General features: G+C 43.0%; 1 protein-coding gene across 3 annotated transcripts in view; it reads left to right on the top strand.

Annotated features, from left to right (window-relative positions):
• SLC25A30 (solute carrier family 25 member 30) overlaps nucleotides 1–18,070 on the top strand; it is a 29,415-nt gene extending 11,345 nt beyond the window's left edge. For 2 of the 3 annotated variants that reach the window (XM_033176968.1, XM_033176970.1), the window contains 7 exons: nucleotides 1,955–2,049; nucleotides 3,829–3,914; nucleotides 6,499–6,594; nucleotides 7,667–7,791; nucleotides 9,794–9,932; nucleotides 11,542–11,622; nucleotides 12,875–15,572. In XM_033176968.1, coding sequence (XP_033032859.1) covers nucleotides 1,955–2,049; nucleotides 3,829–3,914; nucleotides 6,499–6,594; nucleotides 7,667–7,791; nucleotides 9,794–9,932; nucleotides 11,542–11,622; nucleotides 12,875–12,916 — 664 coding nt within the window. In that variant the 3' untranslated portion in view covers nucleotides 12,917–15,572. The other variant, XM_033176969.1, reaches the window with a different exon arrangement.
• The last annotated feature ends 5,329 nt before the right edge of the window (nucleotides 18,071–23,399 follow it).

Raw genomic sequence — 23,399 nt, 5'->3', positions numbered from 1 at the left:
TGTGTAGCTGGAGGTTCCATGCCCTGGTCTAGGAAACACAAGAGGAAAGATGATTGTTTGGAGAAGGAAGAGAAGTAGTTCAGTGTGGCACCCTTTCTGAAGGTATACACAGGACATCTAAATTGAGACTCTAGAAAGATTGGACATATATCTTTGGATCTGTGTTGGAAGCATGGATTTGGAGTCATCAGTCTTTTATTTTATTTTTCATTTATTTTGAAACAGGATCTTGCTTTGTCACCCAGGCTGGAGTGCGGTGGCACAAAATGGCTTACAGCAGCCTCTACCTCCCAGGCTCAAGCGATCCTCTCATTGCAGCCCCCTACATGGCTGGAACTATAGGCACGACAAGCCACTGCACCTAGCTGTGCGCGCGTGCACACACACACGCACACACACATACACAATTATTTTTTTAGACGGAGTTTCACTTGGTTGCCCAGGCTCACTGCAACCTCTGCCTCCCAGGTTCAAGCAATTCTCCTGCCTCAGCCTCCTGAGTAGCTGGGATTACAGGCACCAGCTATGACAACCGGCCAATTTTTTGTATTTTTAGTAGAGATGGGGTTTTACCATGTTGGCTAGGCTGGTCTTAAATTCCTGACCTTAAGTAATCCGCCGGTCTCGGCCACCCAAAATGCTGGGATTACAGGTGTGAGCTACCGTGTCTGGTGCTACTTTTATATTTTTTATAGAGATGGGATTTTGCCATGTTGCCCAGGCTGGTCTCAAACTCCTGAGCTGAAGTGAACTGCCTGCCTTGGCTTCCCAAAGTGCTGGGATTACAGGCATGAGCCACCATGCCCGGCCAGTCTTTAGATGGTGGTTGAAGCCTTGGGAGTAGATGAGCTCATACAGGGAGCATGCACAGTAAGGAGAGAAGAAGCATAGGATAGAATTCTGGGGAACCTGAGTAGACACAGGTAGGATGCTGTAGAGAAAAGAAAAGAAGTGGGAGGGGGTAATGCTACAACACAACAGGGAGGAGACAGCTACAAGTAGGACAAAGGGTAAACCGTGGCATACACTGCAAAGAGCCTATACGAGATCCTACTTGAAAAGCCCCATTTTAACTTAGCAACAAAAGTGTCAGTTGGTCACCTTGATGAGGGGAGTTTTGAGGGTGAGGGCAGCAGAAACCCTGATTGCAATTCAAGAAGGAATTGGGGAATTGCAGAAAGAGAGCTGGGGAGTGTCGATGCCACACTGTGGTTGTGGTTTGGAGAGGATAATAGGACAGGCATATTGGATGGAGGAAAGTTGGCTTGTTTTTCCTGATTCTGTCTTGAACTTCTTCACTTACATTTTCATTGAGAATAAATATGAGGGGCCAGACTTTCACTTAGTGAGCTAATAATTTGCACAGATTTATCTGGACCCACCTGTGTGTTTTTTTTGTTTTTTTTTTGTTTTTTTTCTGAGACGGAGTCTTGCTCTGTCACCCAGGCTGGAGTGCAGTGGTGCGATCTCAGCTCACTGCAAGCTCCGCCTCCCGGGTTCCCATCATTCTCCTGCCTCAGCCTCCCAAGTAGCTGGGACTACAGGTGCCCGCCACCATGCCTGGCTAATTTTTTGTATTTTTAGTAGAGATGGGGTTTCATAGTGTTAGCCAAGATGGTCTCAATCTCCTGGCCTCGTGTTCCGCCTGCCTTGGCCTCCCAAAGTGCTGGGATTACAGGCATGAGCCACCGTGCCCGGCCCCACCTGTGTTTTTGTTGGATTCTGAATTTTAAGAAATCGTTTTAGAGGCTGGGTGCGGTGGCTCACGCCTATAATCCCAGCACTTTGGGAGGCCAACGTCTGAGGTCAGGAGTTCGAGACCAGCCTGACCAAATAAAAAAAGTAGTTTTAGAGAACATAGTTTGATTATGGATGGCACTCTGCATGTGGGTTGCCTAGCCCATGTTAAGTGATTTTTAGATTGCTTTTGTCCCTTTGTCCATTGATTTAACAGGATTGCCCCCGCGATGTTACGCCAGGCATCCTATGGCACCATCAAGATAGGCACTTACCAGAGCTTGAAGCGACTATTCGTTGAACGCCCAGAAGGTGAGTGGGGAATCCATTTTCCCGCTGTGGACAGAAGGTGGGTTGTTTGTCTTTCTATTCAAGTGGTTCTGGAGCAGGTTTTCTTCAGCTTATTTGTGACTTTCCTACCGCTACAAGAACTCTGGGTGTGAAGTCTTAGTTAATTGTGCTGAAAGCAAGTTGGTTATCAGCACAATTGAGGGGAGAAATAATGAAAAGGAACCATCTCTGCAACCATTTTAATTAGTTGTCCCCATCTCCAAAATGCCTAGACCAGGGGATGTGTTTTGACCATTCCATTCAACTTAAAATTTGCTAAAATCATATGAATTATCATCTATTTTTCAGGAAAGCAGTGAATACATTTCTTAATATTAACAACACTGAATGCTAATACTCTGCGGCTTTTTGGTTCTGTGGCTTTGTTTTAATCCATAGAACTGGCCGGGCGCAGTGGCTCAAGCCTGTAATCCCAGCACTTTGGGAGGCCGAGATGGGCGGATCACGAGGTCAGGAGATCAAGACCATCCTGGCTAACACGGTGAAACCCCGTCTCTACTAAAAAATACGAAAAACTAGCTGGGCGAGGTGGTGGGCGCCTGTAGTCCCAGCTACTCTGGAGGCTGAGGCAGGAGAATGGCATAAACCCAGGAGGCGGAGCTTGCAGTGAGCTGAGATCCGGCCACTGCACTCCAGCCCGGGTGACAGAGCAAGACTCTGTCTCAAAAAAAAAAAAAAAAAAAAAATCCATAGAACTGCCTGTCTTCATCTCTTTTCACAATGGGTTGAGTACCAGACACTATTATGTGAGAGTGGTGAACAAGAGCTAAAATGCTTTGGAAATACTTCAGGATATTTCAAACTAAATACATATGATGTGCTTTAAAAACTTTCTGTGCCAAATAAGTCGTCATGTTATCTCATAGGAATTACTGTCCTAACAGACATAGCTCATCTGAATTATGATGGTCTGAATTTATACATAAATGTGAATTGGGGCCGGGTGCAGTGGCTCATGCCTGTAATCCCAGTGCTTTGGGGAGGCTGAGGCAGGTGGATCACTGGAGCCCAGGAGCTCCAGACCAGCCTGGGCAACATGGTGAAATGCCATCTCTATGAAAAATACAAAATATTAGCCAGGTGTGGAAGTGCATGCCTGTAGTCCCAGCTATTGGGGAGGCTGAGATGGGAGGATCACCTGAGTTCAGGAGGTCGAGGCTGCAGTGAGCTGTGATTGTGCCACTGCACTCCAGCCTAGATAACAGAGTGAGACCCTATCTCAAAAGAAAAAAAATAAAATCACATTTAGATATCAAGAAAGTTTGCAAAGCAAAATTCCTTCATTAGTGAAATTTCTAATCCTTTTAAAAGTACTGGGTTCATGAAGCATACTTTTTTTTTTTTTGAGATGGCGTCTTGGTCTGTTGCCCAGGCTGGGGTACAGTGGTGTGGTCTCGGTTCACTGCATCCTGCACCTCCCGTGTTCAAGTGATTCTCCTGCCTCAGCCTCCAAGTAGTTGGGATTACAGGCAGCTGCCACCACATCCAGCTAATTTTTGTATTTTTAGTAGAGACGGGGTTTCACCATGTTGGACAGGCTGGTCTCAAACTCCTGACCTCAAGTAATCCACCCGCCTTGGTATCCCAAAGTGCTGGGATTACAGATGTAAGCCACAGTGCCCGGCCTGAAGCATACGTTTGTAAATCTTAAGGGGAACAAGTAATGTGTAAATAAGTTGAGTTTCTCACAGGAAGACCTCTGTAAATATGTAGAGTCAAATAACGTGTCATTGTTTACAGATGAAACTCTACTGATAAATGTGATATGTGGAATTCTCTCTGGAGTCATATCTTCAACCATTGCTAATCCAACTGATGTTTTGAAAGTAAGCTGTGCTATCTATATCTTATAGGCACATTCCACATTTTCTTATTGAGAGCAACATTCAGGTAATGGAATCTGTGAATGTAACATTTGTGTATATGTGAATCTGTTTATAATTGAAGTGCCATGAAGACTCTAACTTTTAAATGTCCACAAGGTGGGTTTCCCACTGATACAGATGAACTCAAAAGTAAAGCTCATTTTGGAGACAGATTTTGGTGATTGAGGAGAAAAAAAAATTTAGGCTTGGCCTGCATTTCATTTTCGTTTTTCATGGAAAATCTTCTTTGTTTTATTGGTTCATTAAATATAGATGGACTGCAAGTTTTGCACAAATCTAGGGTGCTCATTAATGATTATTTTTTAATCCATCTTTTTTTTTTATTTTTCTTTTTTATTTTTCTTTTTTTTTTTGAGGCGGAGTCTCGCCCGGACTGGAGTGCAGTGGCCGGATCTCAGCTCACTGCAAGCTCTGCCTCCTAGGTTTACGCCATTCTCCTGCCTCAGCCTCCCGAGTAGCTGGGACTACAGGCACCCGCCACCTCGCCCGGCTAGTTTTTTGTATTTTTAGTAGAGACGGGGTTTCACCGGGTTAGCCAGGATGGTCTTGATCTCCTGACCTCGTGATCCGCCCGTCTCGGCCTCCCAAAGTGCTGGGATTACAGGCTTGAGCCACCGCGCCCGGCCTTTCTTTTTTTTTTTTTAAGATGGAGTCTCACTCTGTTGCTCAGGCTGGAGTGCAGTGGCACGATGTCAGCTCACTGCAACCTTCACCCCACTGTGTTCAAACGATTCTCCTGCCTCAGCCTCCTGAGTAGCTGGGATTATAGGCGCCTGCCACCGTGCCCAGCTAATTTTTGTTTTTTGTTTTTTTTTTTTTTTTGAGACGGAGTCTCACTCTGCCACCCAGGCTGGAGTGCAGTGGCCGGATCTCAGCTCACTGCAAGCTCCGCCTCCTGGGTTTACGCCATTCTCCTGCCTCAGCCTCCCGAGTAGCTTGGACTACAGGCGCCTGCCACCTCGCCCGGCTAGTTTTTTGTATTTTTTTTAGTAGAGACGGGGTTTCACCGTGTTAGCCAGGATGGTCTCGATCTCCTGACCTCGTGATCCGCCCGTCTCGGCCTCCCAAAGTGCTGGGATTACAGGCTTGAGCCACCGCGCCCGGCCAATTTTTGTATTTTTAGTAGAGATGGGGTTTCACCATCTTGGCCAGGCTGGTCTTGAACTCCTGACCTCGTGATCTGCCCGCCTTAGCCTCACAAAGTGCTGGGATTACAGGTGTGAGCCACCGTGCCCCGCCTACATCTTCTTTGTTAAATTTAATTCAGGAAATACAGATGAAAAAATTTAATTACTACAATTAGATTACATAACACATTAGGTGACCTTATTGAAAATACTAGGGATATTATAACTTCTTAATTCCTTTTTGGAATAAAGCAAGGAAGTAACTAATTAAATAAAATAAAAATTCAGTATGACTTATTTTTGAACTCCTACTGAGTATTCCTTTCCTACCTCCCCCCTTTTCTTTTTCTGCCCCACTATTTAACTAGTATTCTATGCTTCTATCTTGTACCAGTTGGTATACGCCATGGTTAGAATCCAAAAATGAGTAAGACGAGGACCCTACCCTCAGAGAGCCTTCAATCCCATAGGGGATTCCGACAAGCATTACAGCCATCTGCAGTGTTCTGGGTACACTACAGTTATACATGCATTGTAGCAAAGGGACCGCATGGGTAAGGAAGAAATGCAAGATACCTTTGCCATAAGTTTACCAGTGTTGGGGTAAGAGAGCTAGAGAAAAATATTCACCCTCTTATTAATTTCTTAATTATATCTTAGGCCTTCTGGGAAGGTAGTTCCTGTATCTTGGTTTATTTTCCCACGTTAGTGTGGCATTAACAGTTCCTTTAGAAGTTAGTGGTAATGTATTTGCTCTCTAAACAAGAATAAGGTATACACATTTTTTAGTAAAAAATCTGTTTTCATTCTTAAAAATGCAAAGAGCTACATCAAACATTATGTTTATGTTGGAATCTTGGTCATGTGGATTCCACTAATTAAAGTGTGACAGAGTGTGACAGGTATCATGTGGCTCTCGCTTGGCCAGCTCGCCTGCATACCTTTGGTTCAGCTGGTTGGAGACTGTAGTGGCTTGGAGCAGCTAATTTAAGAACCATGCTTGTCTATGCGTAGTGCTGCCAAGTACACTGGATAACTCATTAATTTTATTAAACCTTTGTAATTAACTTTTCTCTCACCTATCTAGTAGTAGGGAAGTATGCTGTTTTCTATCCTTCTAGAAAGACGTTTTTCACAAAATCAATTTCTTTTTTGAAACTAATGAACTGCTGTACGTAGGACTCGGGACTCTCCTAGATGCTTTTTGGAGATCTCAGAGTTCCTAAGAATAAATTTTTAGTCATTTTAAGGTAGCATCATAGCAGTATTTATATGACAGTTTTTTCTCTGCTAATGGTTATTTAGCAACTGACTGACTGACTGTCAGAGGTATCCGTTGGTTGGGGCTGGGATTGGGGTAGTTTCTTTCTGATGTTGGTCTTTAAAATAATCTCTAGATTCGGATGCAAGCGCAAAGCAGCACCATTCAAGGAGGAATGATAGGCAACTTCATAAACATTTACCAGCAAGAGGGGACAAGAGGGCTGTGGAAGGTAAGCTGGAAGGATGGAGCCAACTGATTTATTTAGTTCTTTTTTCCTTTTTTGAATTTATTTGTTCTGTTTCTATCACTTAATTTTAATCCAAGTGTCGTAATGGAGTAAGGGAAGAAGAGTGGCATCTTCTGCCCATGAAAATATCTTTCTTTATTTCCCTGTCTATAAAATGGGAATATAAGGAATATGTCTTTTTTTTTTTTTTTTTTTGAGACGGAGTCTCGCCCTGTTGCCCAGACTGGAGTGCAGTGGCGTGATCTTGGCTCACTGCAACCTCCGCCTCCTGGGTTCAAGCAATTCTCCTGCCTCAGCCTCCTGAGTAACTGGGATTACAGGCATGTGCCACCACACCCGGCTAATTTTTGTATTTGTAGTAGAGACAGGGTTTCCCCATGTTGGTCAGGCTGTTCTCAAACTCCTGACTTCAGGTGATCCGCCTGCCTTGGCCTCCCAAAGTGCTGGGATTACAGTTGTAAGCCACCGCACCTGGCCTATGTCAGGATTTTTAAAGTTCCCTTTGAATAATTTATGAATAAGATGTTGTGTGAAGGATAAGCACCTTTTTTGTTGTTGTTTGGTCGTTTGCTCTTTTTTTTTTTTTTTTTTTTAATTCTTTTGGAGAAGTAGTTTAGGTTACAGTTCCATTGGGTGTTTTGAGCCATACGATTTCATGGCTTGTAACTGAAGTCTGCTATTAGGCATGCATGCGGTGTAGAGTGTTATTTCCTAGTATTCTAATGACTTGTCAGTTCATAGAATAGCCCCTAAAGATCATCCAGTGTGATCTCTCTGTTCATACAAGGAAACCGGAGGCTCTGAGAGGTGACTTGTCCTGGCCAAAGTCTGGCCCAAGGTCATATAGTTAATGCCAGCATCAGAATTAGACTTCAGAGTTTTTGAGTTCTTGCCCTGTGATCTTTTCCACTCTGTCACTCTACATTTCTACCTCCCCAGAGGAAAAGATAAAAATTTATCATAGTTTATGGATTAGAAGAACCTTTGCACATTTGCAAGACTTGTTCTACAGAGGCAAATCAGAATCATTTTTCTTGTTAATATTTTTACCCAGGGTGTGTCCCTTACTGCGCAGAGGGCTGCTATTGTTGTTGGTGTGGAGCTGCCAGTCTATGACATCACCAAGAAGCATCTTATTCTCTCGGGCCTGATGGGAGACACTGTGTATACCCACTTCCTGTATGTTTATGGATTTTTAAAAAATTAATCTTTTAGGTATGCATGAGTTTAGGGTGGAAATTTGGCACAAATTTATAGAAATTCTAAAGCAACTTTATTATAAAAGTATTATATTCTCATATTTGAAAAGTTGCAGTGCTGAAGTGAAGCAGGACCAAGTAAAAGTCCTTATTCCTCTACATAGGCAGCTATTGTTAACAGTTTGATAAGTATCTTCCAGGCGTTTTCTATGTGTATGCAAATATTGTCTACAAAAGTGTATTATATGAACTTTATTACACAGATAAGATCATGTTTTACATTCTTTTATTTGCTTTTTAAAATTTAACAACAGGTTGAGCACAGTAGTTCACGCCTGTAATCCCAGGACTTTGGGAGTCCAAGGCAGGAGGATCAGTTGAGCCTAGGAATTCAAGACCAGCTTGGGCAACAAAATGAGGCCCCATTTCTACAAAAAATTAAAAACTTAGCTGGGCATGGTGGTGCATGGCTATGGTCCCAGCAACATGAGAGACTGAGGCAGGAGGATTGCTTGAGCTCAGGAAGTTGAGGCTGCAGTGAGCCTTGATTGGGCCAATGAGCTCTAGCCTGGGCAACAGAGAAAGACCCTGTCTCTAAAATAAAATATGATTTGACAACATATTGCAAATATCTTTGAGTGCTTACAGACTTCATGTCAGTACTTACAGACTTTATTTATTTATTTGAGACAGGGTGTCACTGTGTTACCCGGGCTGGAGTGCAGTGGTGCGATCTCGGCTCACTGCAGCCTCTACCTCCTGGGCTCAAGTGATCCTCCTGCCTCAGCCTTCCAAGTAGCTAGGACTGCAGGTGCAAGCCACCACACCTGGCTAATTTTTGTATTTTTTATAGAGCTGAGGTTTTGCCATGTCACCCAGGCTGGTCTCGAACTCCTAGACTTCAGTGACCCACCTGCCTCAGCCTCCCAAAGTGCTGGGATTACAGGTGTCAGCCATTGCAGGCCTGGTCTTTGTTTATTTTTAATAGCTGCAGATTATCACATTGTATGGCTATATCATACATACATATTATCATACATACATACATATATATATAAAATCATATATAATCCATTGGTGGGCAATGTGTGGAGACTATTCTGATTGTCACAACCAAGGGGAATACTACTGACATCTAGTGGGGAGAGGCCAGGGATATAGCTAGTGCTGAGGCTGAGAAACCTTGCTCTGAATTAATTGATATAAAGTATGGTCCGTAGTAGTCTTGTGGGACTGAAAATATAGCAGAACCTAAGACCTTTGAGGGGCATTATAGTAGGGAGATCTTTTTCTTTGATCTCTAGGAAACGATATAATTATGATATGGCTAGAATTACTCTGATGTCCACTTACAGGTAAATAGATGGAAAAGATCATGCTTGGAGGATTTCCTTTATGTTTTATGATCCTTTGACATTCTAGAATGTCAGGTATTCTTAGCTGTGGCTGGGATTTATCAGCTAGTATAATCGGTGCTAATATTTAAGCAGCTTATCAAGCTCTCTAGATGCGGCCCTTCTTGATATGTTTCATGTTGATCTATGTGAGTTTAACATAGTTTTGGGGCTGGGCATGGTGGCTTATGCCTGTAATCCGAGCACTTTGGGAGACTGAGGTGGGCAGATCACTTGAGATCAGGAGTCCGAGATCAGCCTGGCCAACATGGCGAAACCCCATCTCTACTAAAAATACGAAAAAAATTAGCTGGGTGTGGTAGAGTGTGCCTGAAATCCAGCTACTTGGGAGGCTGAGGCAGGAGAATTGCCTGAACTTGGGAGGCAGAGGTTGCAGTGAGCCAAGGTCACACCATTGCACTTCAGCCTGGGCAACAGAGCATGACTTTGTCTCAAAAACAAACAAACAAAACACAAAAACCACAAACAAGAAAACCCCATAGTTTGGGCAGAAGCTGTTTTCTGCCTTCGATGGTGGTTGTAGCTCAGTGGTGGTTAACTTTTTTTTCCCCAATGGTGTCTTTATAGCTCAAGCTTCACCTGTGGTCTGGCAGGGGCCCTGGCCTCAAACCCTGTTGATGTTGTGAGGACACGTATGATGAATCAGAGAGTCCTTCGAGATGGCAGATGCTGTGGCTACACAGGAACCCTGGATTGCTTGTTACAGGTAAGAGCAAATGTCTGTCTCTGCAGGGTTGTGAATTATATGTATTTTTTGATCCAAGAAGTAACTGAATTATGAGAGCTACTAAAACTAAGATGAATGATGCTTTAAAGCCCTGAGATGTACATATAGGAGACCATTTTTGCCATACTGTGCTTAACATTTATAAATACAATGTTGTTTTCTTTATACCTCCATTCTCCTGTGAAAGGTGAGAAAATAATAATATTTCCTGTGATTATAGAAGAACTGGGTCTCCTTCCAAAATATACTTTCTTCCTTTTGGGTCAAACTAGTATGAATATCCCTCATTCAGACATCTCTTCTTAAAGGAACACATCAATCTTACTTAAATTCTCAGTTTAAATAATTGGGCCTACTGTTTTATGAGTGGGTGAAAGTTTTCAACTGTCTCCCCCACTAGATTGCCAGTAGTCAGATTAGGAGCCACTTTTTTTTTTTTAGGTGGTATTTATTTATTTATTTTCAAGTTTCAATGTGTTTTAGATTCAGGGGGTACATGTCCATGTTTGTTACATGGGCACATGCATAGTGGTGGAGATTGGGCTTCTAATGTACCCATTACCCAAATAGTGAACATTACACCAGATAGATAATTTTTCAACTCTAGCCTCTCCCCTTTAGGAGTCCCCAGTGTCTGTTATTTCTATCTTTATGTCTGTATGTACCTATTGTTTAGCTCCCACTTAAAAGTGAGAACATGTGGTTTTTGATTTTCTTTTTCTTCGTTAGTTTGCTCAGGATAATGGCCTGCAGCTCCATCCATGTTGCTGCAAGGAAGGTGATTTCTTTTTTATGGCTACAGTGGCCACTTTTGTGGTTCCTGTTTTCCGACATGACACCAGCACATTTTACCCTTCAGGTGTTGCCTTAATAAAGCAAAGATACTTACCATATTCATCCACCCGACAATTTGGGAGATAGTGGTACTCTGAATGATATCTCTACCACTTTTGCTTCATTTCTAACCTGTTCAGGGTCCCACATGACACAGAAGCAAAAGACCGTAATTGGAATTAAATCTCATTTGTTATTCATTCAACACTGTTTATCTGTTTTGTGTGGAGTTCATTCAATCCTCTTTGGGGTTGTTGGGCGTGGAGCCTTAGTCTTCCACCCACACAGAAGCCTCTAAAGAGCAAAGATTTTGTAGGCAGTACTTCCAAACAGGATTTTATTTTTAAGAAAAACAAATCAGTCTGGCCACTAATTATTATTATTATTATTATTATTTTTGAGACAGAGTCTTGCTTTGTCACCCAGGCTGGAGTGCAGTGGCGTGATCTTGGCTCACTGCAAGCTCTACCTCCCAGGTTCACGCCATTCTCCTGCCTCAGCCTCCCGAGTAGCTGGGACTACAGGCACCCGCCACTACGCCCGGCTAATTTGTTTTTGTATTTTTAGTAGAGACAGGGTTTCACTGTGTTAGCCAGGATGGTCTCCATCTCCTGACATCATGATCCGCCTGCCTCGGCCTCCCAAAGTGCTGGGATTACAGGCAAAAGCCACTGTGCCTGGCCTGGCCACTAATTAGTAATGCATTTGGCATAATTAGAAAGTTGGAAGTTAACTTTTTTTTTTCTTTTAACAGACATGGAAGAATGAAGGGTTTTTTGCTCTCTATAAAGGCTTTTGGCCAAATTGGTTGAGACTTGGTCCTTGGAATATCATTGTATCCTTTCCTGTTGCAATAAATCTAGAAAAAGATACAGCTAAAGAATACCATTTGTATAAACTCTCATGTTATTAATTATAATTTAGAAGTAGGTTCTGATTATTTTGAGTTCCTCTGATGCTAAGAAGTCACTACTTAGTTTCTTTTTTAGGAAGTGTAAAGTCTCTGTGCTAGACACTGAATCTTGCTTTGATGGTGATATTATTCAAAAGTAATGATACTACTAAAAATGTTTAGTTAGACTCTGTTCTAGAAGCTGAGGGTATTTATGATTTTAGAGAGAGAGAGAGAGAAGGATTGGCTTTATAGCCCTAGCCACTTTGGGAAGGATGTGGTTGGCAACGATGTCTTAGAATGCCTGTCTTAGAGAGTGCCTGAAGATAAACAGGAATTAGCTCCGGAATTGTTTGGCAGGCCAGCGTGCTTCCTATGTGCCACAGTGGGAGGCAGGAAAGGAAAGGCAGGTAACTTTTTTTTTGTTTTTGAGACTGAGTCTTTACTCTGTCACCCAGGCTGGAGTGCAGTAGCATAATCTCGGGTCACTGCCATCTCCGCCTCCTGGGTTCTAGCAATTCTCCTGCCTCAGCCTCCTGAGTAGCTGGGATTACAGGCACATACGACCATGCCTGGCTAATTATTGTATTTTTAGTAGAGACGGGGTTTCACCATGTTGGCCAGGCTGGTTGCAAACTCCTGACCTCAAGTGACCCGCCCTTTGGCCTCCCAAAGTGCTGGGATTACAGGCATGAGCCCCCGTGCCCGTGAGGCAGTTAATTAGACACGGAAGGGCAGAATGGTGAAGCAGGAATGCTGGCTTTTGCCGTCCTCTTGTTGCTCTTTATCGGCTCCTGCCTCCCAAGGAAGGCTGCGTAGTGGAAGCCTTTGAGGAGAGCTTCCCAGAACTTGCTAACTGTCTTTCTCTCTCTCTCAAAAGCTTACTGTGCTGGAAAGTTTTTCCACCATAGCAAAGCCACAAAAGCTAATCAGCGTAGATGCCATCTCAGAAGAGGCTGATGCCACGGGATTTACATATCTCAGCTGTGATCTTTCTGTTCCAAGCTGACCTTGGAAGGCTTATGGGCAGATAGTTTGATGTGGTTAAGGATGGAACCCCTTTTATTTAATCGTGTCCGTAGCGTGGGTCTGCCTGTACCTATTTGTTATGAAGTGTGTCATTTGTAAGTCTGTTGTTATGCACTGGAGTTGTGAAGATGGCATTTTCTGTGTCATCCTTAACCCATAACCACAGTTCTTTGTGACATACGAGCAGTTGAAGAAATTGGATTTGTGACAAGTCCAGGCTGCATGAGACATCTTTCTGAAAATGGTAACTTCTGAAACAGCAAAGCTTCCTGTGTTTCACTCTGCTTCTCACTGCTTGGCTCATCACAAATTCTGGGATGTGAGCAACAGATGAAGATTGGGTTAGTTAAGATGGCTGTGTGTTGGCATTGGATGCTCTTCATCAAACGTTTAATGGCATAAACTAACATCCAAACACTAGTCTTTACCGTTGGAGCACCCTTCAACATCAAAGATAATATATGAAATGCATGTTTCTTGCTAAAGAAAACTTGCAAGAAAATCAGGAGCTCTGTATTGTTTCATTCAGGGAGAGTAGCTCCTGATGCATCTCAGCTCATGACTGAGAACATCAGACTGCTCTAGAAAAGCTCATCGGAACCATGGAATGGAGCCTGTGAGAAGGTATTATGGTTTCTGAATTTCTGGGAACTTTTGCTCCTTGTCAGCTGAAGAAATTTCATGTATGGAGACCTGGACTGTTCAACCCCAGGTATAAACGGTGCAGGAAATGGATCCTAGGAATATTGCACTGCTTTATAATTTCCTATTTTGGCAGGATCTTCCACTTATAATAAGTGATTTTAAGCTTTTGAAGACTTGACATTTGTGAGAAATTGTTACAAAGTAATAATCTCTAAATTCGTGGTGGTATTATGTGTTGGCTTTGAAGGTTGCAAGGTCTGTATTGGTGGGAGGTGTTTTCAAGCAGCTTAGGTTCTGTCTTAGGTAATGTTAGTAATTAGCTTTATGATTTTTAGCAAAAAAAAAATGTATTTCCCAATGTGTAAAATGGGGATAATAACGTCTATTGATGTAGAGGGTCAAATGAAGAACAAATAGTAGCTGCTGCAACTTGACTTGAAATGTAAGTGTGTTTACATCATGCTGTGGAAGAGCTCTAAACAGTCTATGCAGAAGAGGAGCGTGTTATCCTGGGCTTCTCATGGTAATTGTGAATGAAGCCCTTTGTTAAGGTCTTGTTAAAGAAAGAACACTGTATAAGTTCAGGCTTTAGTACATTTTCCTTAGCAAAATGTTGGTAGTGAATCAAAGAGTTGATTTTTCCAGCTTTCCACTTTTTACTTTAGTTTGTGCTGTGCCTGCCTTGGACTTCCTGTTTAGTTTGGATGGAAAATACCTGCTTGAAATTTTAACAATGATTTCTTTAGTGCATCTATTTAGCTAGTTTCTGATAGGTGGCATGTAATATTTTCCTTTTTTCTTTCCTTCTATAGACACAATAAATCATTCTCCCTCTTCTTTTTTTCTTTTTCTATTTTCTTATTCTTTTCTCTAACCTGCTTCAGAGAAAGAGCCCTCTTCCTTCTTGTCTTCATCTTACTCTTTTCAAAACAAAAGATGGCTGTGAGAACCCCAAGAACTTCCAGTTCTGGAAGGCAGCCACAGGACAGGGAACATATTTATTTGGGTCCCTTCGGTTCCCCCTTTGAGAACAACATTAAATACATGCTATCTGGGGCTCCAGGGCATTCTCCTTCCACAGTAGTGTGGCCAAATTCCCAGTTTGGCCAGTCTCTTCGTTGAGACAGAATAGAAGGAATGCAGGGTTTTTTGGGGGATCAGATAATTTTTCCTCCCAGGCATTTTTCCCTTGCCTTCCTTATGAATGAATGGTCCCTTTGAATATTATTTCCAAAAGTGAGAGCTAAGACAAAGTCATCAAAAAGAGAGGATAAAAGAAGGGAGGGATTGGGTAGGGTGACCTGTTAATTGCTTAGACTCAGATGAAAGTCCATCTCTCCCTGGGCAACCCTAGAGGGCAGCAGAGGACCCCAGAGCTCATTCAGGCCTTGCTCCTGGTTCTAAACTACACCTTAGGATTTTTTCTTCTTTCCAAAACATTCCATTGATTTTATAAAGACTTCTATAGAGAGGCTTTCACTGTTGAGATCTTTGAGTTTAAAGATTGCTTTTCTTGAACCACTCTTTTTTTAATGTAGAAAAATTTTATTTTTTCAAATGTGCATACAATTTTTAAAACAGTAGAAGCAAATTCATTCTGAAGACCACATAAAGACTGAATGTCAGACAGTATTCATTATTACCAGTTTATTCAAATTACGTACATGTTCCTACCAAGGTGGAAAGAAATTCAAACCTCATGGTGAAACTTAAGCACGATTTAAGATAAAAGCATAGTATTTCTTCAGTGTAGATTTGTTAAGTGCCTTATTGAACAGGATCTTAACCTGCTTTTTCTGTTTTTTTTTTTTTTTGAAAGAGTTAATGCAATTGTTGAAGCTTCTAACCAAGAAACAACTGAAGCAATCGGGAGGCTTGGTCCTCTTGTTTTTAGGGGTCTGGCTATAAGTCCCTCCCCACCTTTGGGTATTCTTAAACATGCCAAAAGGAGTTCTAGTTTTTATAACCAATGGATTTTTTTGTTTGTGTGCTTATGGATTTGTGTAATCATTGATGCTTAATGTTGTGGATTCGTAATATAAAAAGTGGCTCCTGTCCTTTATATTTATTCATGTGCTAGAAATAGTACGCATTATATAGAGTATGAAGTTTTCATAAGCCTTTATATTTCAAGCTCTTTATTTAAACATTGTTGGAATATGTGACATAAGCCTTGTTTCATTTATTTAATAAACTGGAGTAATATATAATAATGAAAATGATTTCCGGTTATTTCAGATAAATGGAAACATTCAAACAAAGGCAAACTACATGGAGTCTAGAAGGCTGGAGTAGAAATACTGTTGCAGCTGCAGACATTTCTCTCTGCATGGAGAAATTGCTGGGATAATCTTACTCATTGCCTGGCACCTGTGTGGTTCTCCTCCCCCGCCACCCTTCCTCCCATGTATGAAATACCTGGCAACTCAGTCGAAGCCAGTGAACTTGATTTGAGGACTGGCTTCGCATTCGAAATACCAGTGGGAGGATGTCAGTGATGTGAACTGTCCGATCCCCTCAGCCCTTCATACAGTGTTGGGTGTTGCTAGAGGCAGATGCAGGGATCCTTGGTCAACTGTGAACCAGGCAGGGACACCTGGGTGGCAGAAAACAACCAGCTAACTCAATGCGAAGTGGGTTCGTTAATCTTTTTAGTTGAAACTATTCTCTAGGTGCCTGTTTTAGCATGTGAATTAAACATAGTTGTTTATTTAAAAACGAACATTGGGAGCCAGGTACGGTAGATCACTTGAGTTCAGGAGTTCGAGACCAGCCTGGCCAAGATGGTGGAACCCCGTCTCTACTAAAAATACAAAAATTAGCTGGGCGTGGTGTCATGCACCTGTAATCCCACCTTCTCAGGAGGCTGAAGCAGGAGAAGCTCTTGAACCCGGGAGGTGGAGGTTGCATTGAGCTGAGATCACTGCACTCCAGCCTGGGAGACAAGAGTGAGACTCCATTTCACAAAGCATAAATAAATGGTAAAACGGGGGAAAGAGGGGAGCTTTTTTTTTTTCTTTAATTTTATTTTTTAGAGTGATTTTAGCAAAATTGAATGGAAGGTACAGAGATTCTCATGTACCCCAGTCTCCTCCATCACCAACATTCTGCACCAGAGCAGTGCATTTATTACAGCTGATGAACCTATTTGATGCATCATTGTCACTCAGAGTCCATAGTTTACAGTAGAGTTCACTCTTGGTGTTGTACATTCTGTGGATTTGGACGAATGTATAGTGATGCATATCCACCATTATTGTATCATACAGAACAGTTTCACAGTCCTAAAAAGTGGGGAGATCGGCCTCAGTTCTCCTACCTAAGAGACTGAATGACTTATCCATATATGGTTGCCTCCATATGAAGAGCAGTGAGAACCGCCGGCTGCTGGTGTGTCTCAAATGCCTGTGAACAGTGAAATCCTCACTTGGATGGTGGCACCTGTTAGACACAATTGGCTTTAAATCCAGGATATTTATTTTTAAACCAGCAGCTGGGGAAATGTGACAGGATAAATTTTTGGTAGATTACAAGTAGATTCATTCTGTAGCAAAGGAGGGAAATAGAAGACAGTATATAGATCTGTTTCTCAAAAGGTTGATGTAAATAGTGGAACCATGAGTACCAAGAGCAAAACATTGGAAACAACTTATATGTCTGTAAGCATCCCCTGCTTTCCAGACTATGGCCCCTGTGTATAATGGCCTGCCAGGTTCTTCTTGAGAAGAATGAGTTCCATCTCAGCCTGCTGAGATTTCTTTCTTTTTTTTTTCTTTTGAGGCAGGGTCTTGCTTTGTCGCCTAGGCTGGAGTGCAATGGTGCATGATCATGGCTTGAGCCTGGTTAATTTTTGTATTTTTACTAGAAACAGGGTTTCGTCATGTTGCCCAGGCTGATCTCAAACACCTGGATTCAAGCGATCCGCCCACCTCGACCTCCCAAAGTATTAGGATTACAGATGTGAGCCACCACGCTTGGCCAAGATTCCTTGATGGTCAAAGAAATCAAAACGTCTGTCAGCTAGTGTTCAGTTCAGGTTGAGATGAAAAAAATTTTTTACTTGTAAAATATACATAACATAAAACTTTACCATCCTAACCATTTTTAAGTATACAGTTCAGTGACATTAAGCACATTCACATTGCTGTGCAACTGTCACCACCATCCATCTCCAGAACTTTTTTGAAATAAATGGTTTTGAGTAGATTTTGGTTTTTAATTTATTTAGCCTTGTATGTCCTTGTAGCCCTGGTACAGCCCAAGCTGGAAGATAAGAGCCCCAACTTCCATCTGAATGCTTGGATTTTTCATACTTGTGAGAGGCTCCCATAGTTCCCTGAACTGATCTAGAAATGCAACTATCGTGTCAAGCAAATATTTTTCATTCAACCAGCCTACTCCCTGGGCTTTGAATCCTTTCATACGAGGAACAAAGCCAAACACCAGCAGTTGCTGATTGCTGTTTAGGTCACTCTTCAGTGCTGTTCCTCTGCATTCCTGTATCTATACACAGACATGGCCTTACCGAACACAATGCAGTGTGGTCCAGTGCACAGCTGCTTTTGGGTCCTGTAGTAACTGGTGGTGCCTGTAAAAGTCCCAGTGCTTTGGGAGGCCAAGGCAGGAAGATAGCTTGAGCCCAGGAGTTCAATTTTTTTTTTTTTTTTTTTTTTTGATGCAAGGTCTCTCACCTAGATTGGAGTGCAGTGGTGCGATCTCAGCTCACTGAAACCTTCACCTCCCAGTTCAGGTAATCTTTCCACCCCAGCCTGCCGAGTAGCTGATACTACAGGTGCACATTACCACACCCTGCTAATTTTTAAATATTTTGTAGATATGGGGTCTCCCTATATCGCCCAGGCAGGTCTTGACCTCCTAGGTTCAAGAGACCCTCCTGCTTCGGCTTCTGGAAATGCTGGGATTACAGGCAGGAGCCGCTGTTCCTGGCTTCAAAAAATTTTTAAAGATTGGCTGGGCGCGGTGGCTCACACTTGTAATCCGAGCACTTTGGGAGGCCGAGGTGGGTGGATCATGAGGTCAGAAGATCGAGACCATCCTGGCTAACATGGTGAATCCCTGTCTCTACTGAAAATACAAAAAATTAGCTGGGTGTGGTGGCAGGCGCCTGTAGTCCCAGCTGGTTGGGAGACTGAGGCACGAGAATGGCATGAACCTGGAAAGTGGAGCTTGCAGTGAGCAGAGATCGTGCCACTGCACCCCAGCCTGGGCGACAGAGTGAGACTCTTGTCTTAAAAAAAAAAAAAAAAAAAATTAAAAAAATTAACTGGGTGTGTTGGTATGTGCCTGTAGTCCCAGCCCCTTGGGAAGCTGAGGTGGGACGATCTGTTGATCCCAGGAGTTCGAGGCTACAGTGAGCCATGATTAGGCCGCTACACTCCAGCCTGGGGGACAGAGCAAACTCTGTGTCTAAATAAACAAGCAAACATACAAAAACAAGCAAAAAAACTGGTGTGGCCATGTAACTCAGAAGTTTGCCCACCATGCCTTCGCTGTGACTGTATGCTGAGGCATGGGGCAGCTGGAGGTTAGAGCAGATCTCACAACTGGGGCAGGAACAGTGGCATGCTGGAACTGGTCCAGCAGCGTGTGAGAGCAGATTGTCACACTTCAAGGAATTTTGTGAGCCATTTGTTACAGACATTATTAACAATTAAGTTATATAAACAGATTAAAGTTATATAAACAGTTAAATAGATTATATTAAAGACAAAGGCAATAAATAAACTTCACCACTTCCTAATTATTCACTAGTGTCTGTACTCTTGAGGTTATTTCTGTCTGTTGTATCTGTGTGGTAGAAATACTGTCAAATTTGCTATTGCACATCTTCGCATCTGCACATTGACATTGTTAATAGCTTGATATTGGCCATGATGGGGAGAAGTGAAGCCCCTTGGGCTTCTAGGTCGGGTGGGGACTTGGAGAACTTTTCTGTCTAGCTAGAGGGTTGTAAATGCACCAATCAGAGCTCTGTGTCTAGCTAGAGGATTGTAAATGCACCAATCAGCATTCTGTAAAAACGAACCAATCAGCACTCTGCAAAATGGACCACTCAGCAGGACATGGGTGGGGCCAAATAAGGGAATAAAAGTTGGCCCCCGGCCGCCAACAGCTATAACCTGGTGGGGTCCAGTTCAACACTGGGAGCTTTGGTCTTTTGTTGTTCGTTAGTAAATCTTGCTGCTGCTCAGTCTTTGGGTCTGCACCAACTTGAAGAGCTGTAACACTGCAAGGGTCTGCAGCTTCATTCCTGAAGTCAGTGAGACCACAAACCCACTGGGAGGAACAAACGACTCTGGATGCGCAACCTTTAAGAGCTGTAACACTCACAGTGAGGTCTGTGGCTTCATTCTTGAAGTCAGTGAGACCAAGAACCCACCAGAACGAATAAATTCCGGACACAGTGGGAGTGCTTCTACTGCGGATACTGATAGATGCTACAAATCAGGCCTTCGTTTTGTTTTGTTTTTGCTCTCGAGAGCTGATTGTTAAACATTTGCCAGCACTTTGTTCACCACTAGGTAGGAGGGCAGACAGAGTCAGGTAGAATTTTCTATGAAGTTAGCCACCTGCCCCTGGTGGGAACAAGTTGGGATCATGTTCATGCAGCCATTGTTATTTTGCATCATATGTGGACCTTCACATTAAGATTATAAAAAATGCATCCCTTGACTGTGTCCCTTAACAGGGCCCAGAGGACACATGAGGTATTAAGAAATGTGCAGGCTGGGTGTGGTGGCTCCTGCCTGTGATCCCAGCACTTTGGGAGGCCAAAGTTAGAGTACATTACTTGAGCCTAAGAGTTTGAGACCAGCCTGGGAAATGCAGGGAGACCCCGTCTCTATAAAAAATTAGCCAGGCATGGTGATGTATGCCTCTAGTCCCAACTACTCGGGAGGTTGAAGTGGGAGGATCGCTTGATCCCAGGAGGTCAAGACCACAGTGAGCTGTGGTGGTGCCAGTGCCCTCCAGCCTAGGTGACAGAGTGAGACCTTGTCTTTAAAAAAAAGAAGAAAGAAGGAAAAAAAAATGCGCGGAAGAGATCTCCATTTTCCTTTAGGAGCGTTGCAGCGGGTATCCTCTGCTTGCTGAGGGTGACAATAAGAAATGCTCTTTAAATGTGCTTCATTATTTCAGAGATCAAGTGACAGTGTTTAACACCAGAGACACACTGGGCACAGTTACTTTCATGGGCAGCAGGGCCACTGTGGTAAAATGAATGTTTTTGACTTGCGAGGGTCTTTGGTAGTATCTCTAGGAATAAAATAGCCTACTAAAATGTAAGTTGATCTACATAACTGGAAATTATCAGGTAAGTAGTCATGGCCCCTCCCCCAGTTCTAGGATCTGAACAATTTTGCAGACCTGGAGCCCACTGACATTGCTGCAATATATACTAAAAATCATTCTTGAAACCCTAAGAGACCCATGGCCATTGCCATGGGAGAGGAAAATACTTGGGACTGTTTCAGGTTTGTTGAACACTGACTCTGAACTGATGCTAATCTCTGAGACCATGTGTGTTGGGTCAGGCTATTTTAGGCTTTGGTCGCATTATCAAAAATCCCAGTGGCATACAATAAAAGTGTCACTCTGTTGCTGAGGCTGGGGGGCAGTGGCACAATCTTGGCTCACTGCAACCTCCGCCTCCAGAGTAAAAGCGATTCTCTAGCCTTGGCCTCCCGAATAGCTGGGATTACAGGTGCCCCCCCACCACACCTGACTAATTTTTGTATTTTTAGTAGAGTCAGTGTTTCACCATGTTGGCCAGGCTGGTCTCGAACTCCTGACCTCAAGTGATCCTCCTGCCTTGGCCTCCCAAAGTATTGGGATTGCAGGCGTGAGCCACCGCACCTGGCCAACAAAAGTTAATTTGTTATTCTTGCTATGTGTCCGCTGCAGCTTGACTGAAGCTCTTATCCATTTTATCCTCATTCCAGATCGAGGCTGTGGATCAGCCTCTGTTTGGAACATTGCTTAGTCTTATGGCAGAGGGAAAATACATCATAACAAAGCACACATCAGCTCTTAGATCTTTTGTCTAAAGGTGACGCATGTAACTTTTGTTCACATTTCATTTGCAAGTCACATGGACAAGACTGGTGTTAAGAAAGTATGATTCCTCGGTAGGAAAGAAGCCAGAATATTTGGCAAATGATATATATTCTATGTGATTTCCTGTTATCTCTCCATTGCTTATTATCAATATTTAATTGATTGCTGCTGCTGTTTCAAATGTGTTATTCTTACTAGAGTAAATCAAAATGGCTCTTGACATCTGGGATGCAGCTATTTATGAAAAATATACTTTTTCTCTTGCTATATTGGTTACAGGCACTTTTGGAAGGTGTTTGCTTTCACATGGCAGGGACAGCAGTACATCTTCACGATTTGAGCTCAGGTCTATGGCAACTCTCCTTTTTTGTCAAAGCGAGGCTTCAGGGATCTTGATAATCACAACATCCCATAAAATGCAGAACTAGTCCATTATATGGATAATATGCTGAGCATGTGACATTTCTAGGAGTTCAGTGGCCTGAGGCATGTTGGTTATCTCCCTCAAATGAAAACAAATGGCTGCATCATGTACTCCTATGCTAGGAAAGAGTTTAAAAAAAAATACTTGATGGGGCCGGGCGCGGTGGCTCAAGCCTGTAATCCCAGCACTTTGGGAGGCCGAGACGGGCGGATCATGAGGTCAGGAGATCGAGACCATCCTGGCTAATACGGTGAAACCCCGTCTCTACTAAAAAATACAAAAAACTAGCCGGGCGACGAGGTGGGCGCCTATAGTCCCAGCTACTCGGGAGGCTGAGACAGGAGAATGGCCTGAACCCGGGAGGCGGAGCTTGCAGTGAGCTGAGAGCCGGCCACTGCACTCCAGACTGGGCGGCAGAGCAAGACTCCGTCTCAAAAAAAAAAAAAAAATACTTGATGGGTCTCTTAGGAGGTAATATATAGTACATTTGACCATGCCTCCCTGGCCCATTTACGAAGGAATTTGTAAGTTTGCTGGTTTTGAGTGGGCCCCAGAGCAAGAGAAGGGTTGCAGCAAGTTAAACCCAAGAGAAGGGTTGCAGCAAGTTCAGGCTATTGTGCAAGATGCTCTGTCACATATGGCACATATGCCTAAAATGTCCAAGGCAGATAGAGATACTGTATGGAGCCTTCAGCCAGCCCTGATAGGAGAATCACAGTGCAGATCCCTGGGGATTTGCAGCAAAGCAATGTTATCTTTTGCAAATTACTTTTTTCTCTTTGAAAAATAGCTCTTGTTACTGGGTCCTGGTTAAAAACTGAACATTTGATTTTGGGACCTGATCATGAACGGGGTGTGCACAACAGCACTCTGTCAGCAAATGGAGGTGGTATGGTATATACAGTGTGAAATTCAAACAGTTCCTGAAGGCATGAGTCGAGGCTGAGATATCTACTGCTGCCTTTCCCTCAGACCACACCTGTAGCATCATAGGCATTTCCCTATGACCAGTCGACAGAGAAAGAAAAAACCGAGGCCTCATTTATTGATGGTTCTGAACAATATATAGGCACCAGATAGAAATGAATTGCCACACTGTGACAGCCCCAGTCATGAGTGTCACTGAAAAATAGTTGGAAAAGAAAATCTTCCAAGGTTTAGAACTCTAGCCAGTATGTATATACTTCCAGGACTGGAAATCTTGAGTCCATGATCAAGGACAAGATAGTTAATCTCCATTTGCCCTCAGATCTATGACTTCTGTGCCCTGCTCTATGTTTTTGGATGCTGACTTCTTGCTGTGAGCCTATGTAAGGATGTAGAGATCCATGGTCAGTTTCCAACTGTCCAGCCTGTTGCCATGTGAGTCATTGCAGCTGTGGCTCCAGACATTGTGAGCAGAGACAGATCTTTCCTAATGTGCCCTTTGGAAATTCCTGACCCACAAAATCATGAGATAATAATAAAATGGTGATTGTTAAGCACACAATGTTTGGATTAGTTTTTTTGTGTGTGTGTGAGACGAAATCTCGCTCTTGTTGCCCAG

This window comes from Trachypithecus francoisi, unplaced genomic scaffold (assembly GCF_009764315.1).
Source record: "Trachypithecus francoisi isolate TF-2019V2 unplaced genomic scaffold, Tfra_2.0 Lachesis_group18, whole genome shotgun sequence".
Classification (NCBI taxonomy): Eukaryota; Metazoa; Chordata; class Mammalia; order Primates; family Cercopithecidae; genus Trachypithecus; species Trachypithecus francoisi.
This window is presented reverse-complemented; position numbering and strand designations above follow the sequence as displayed.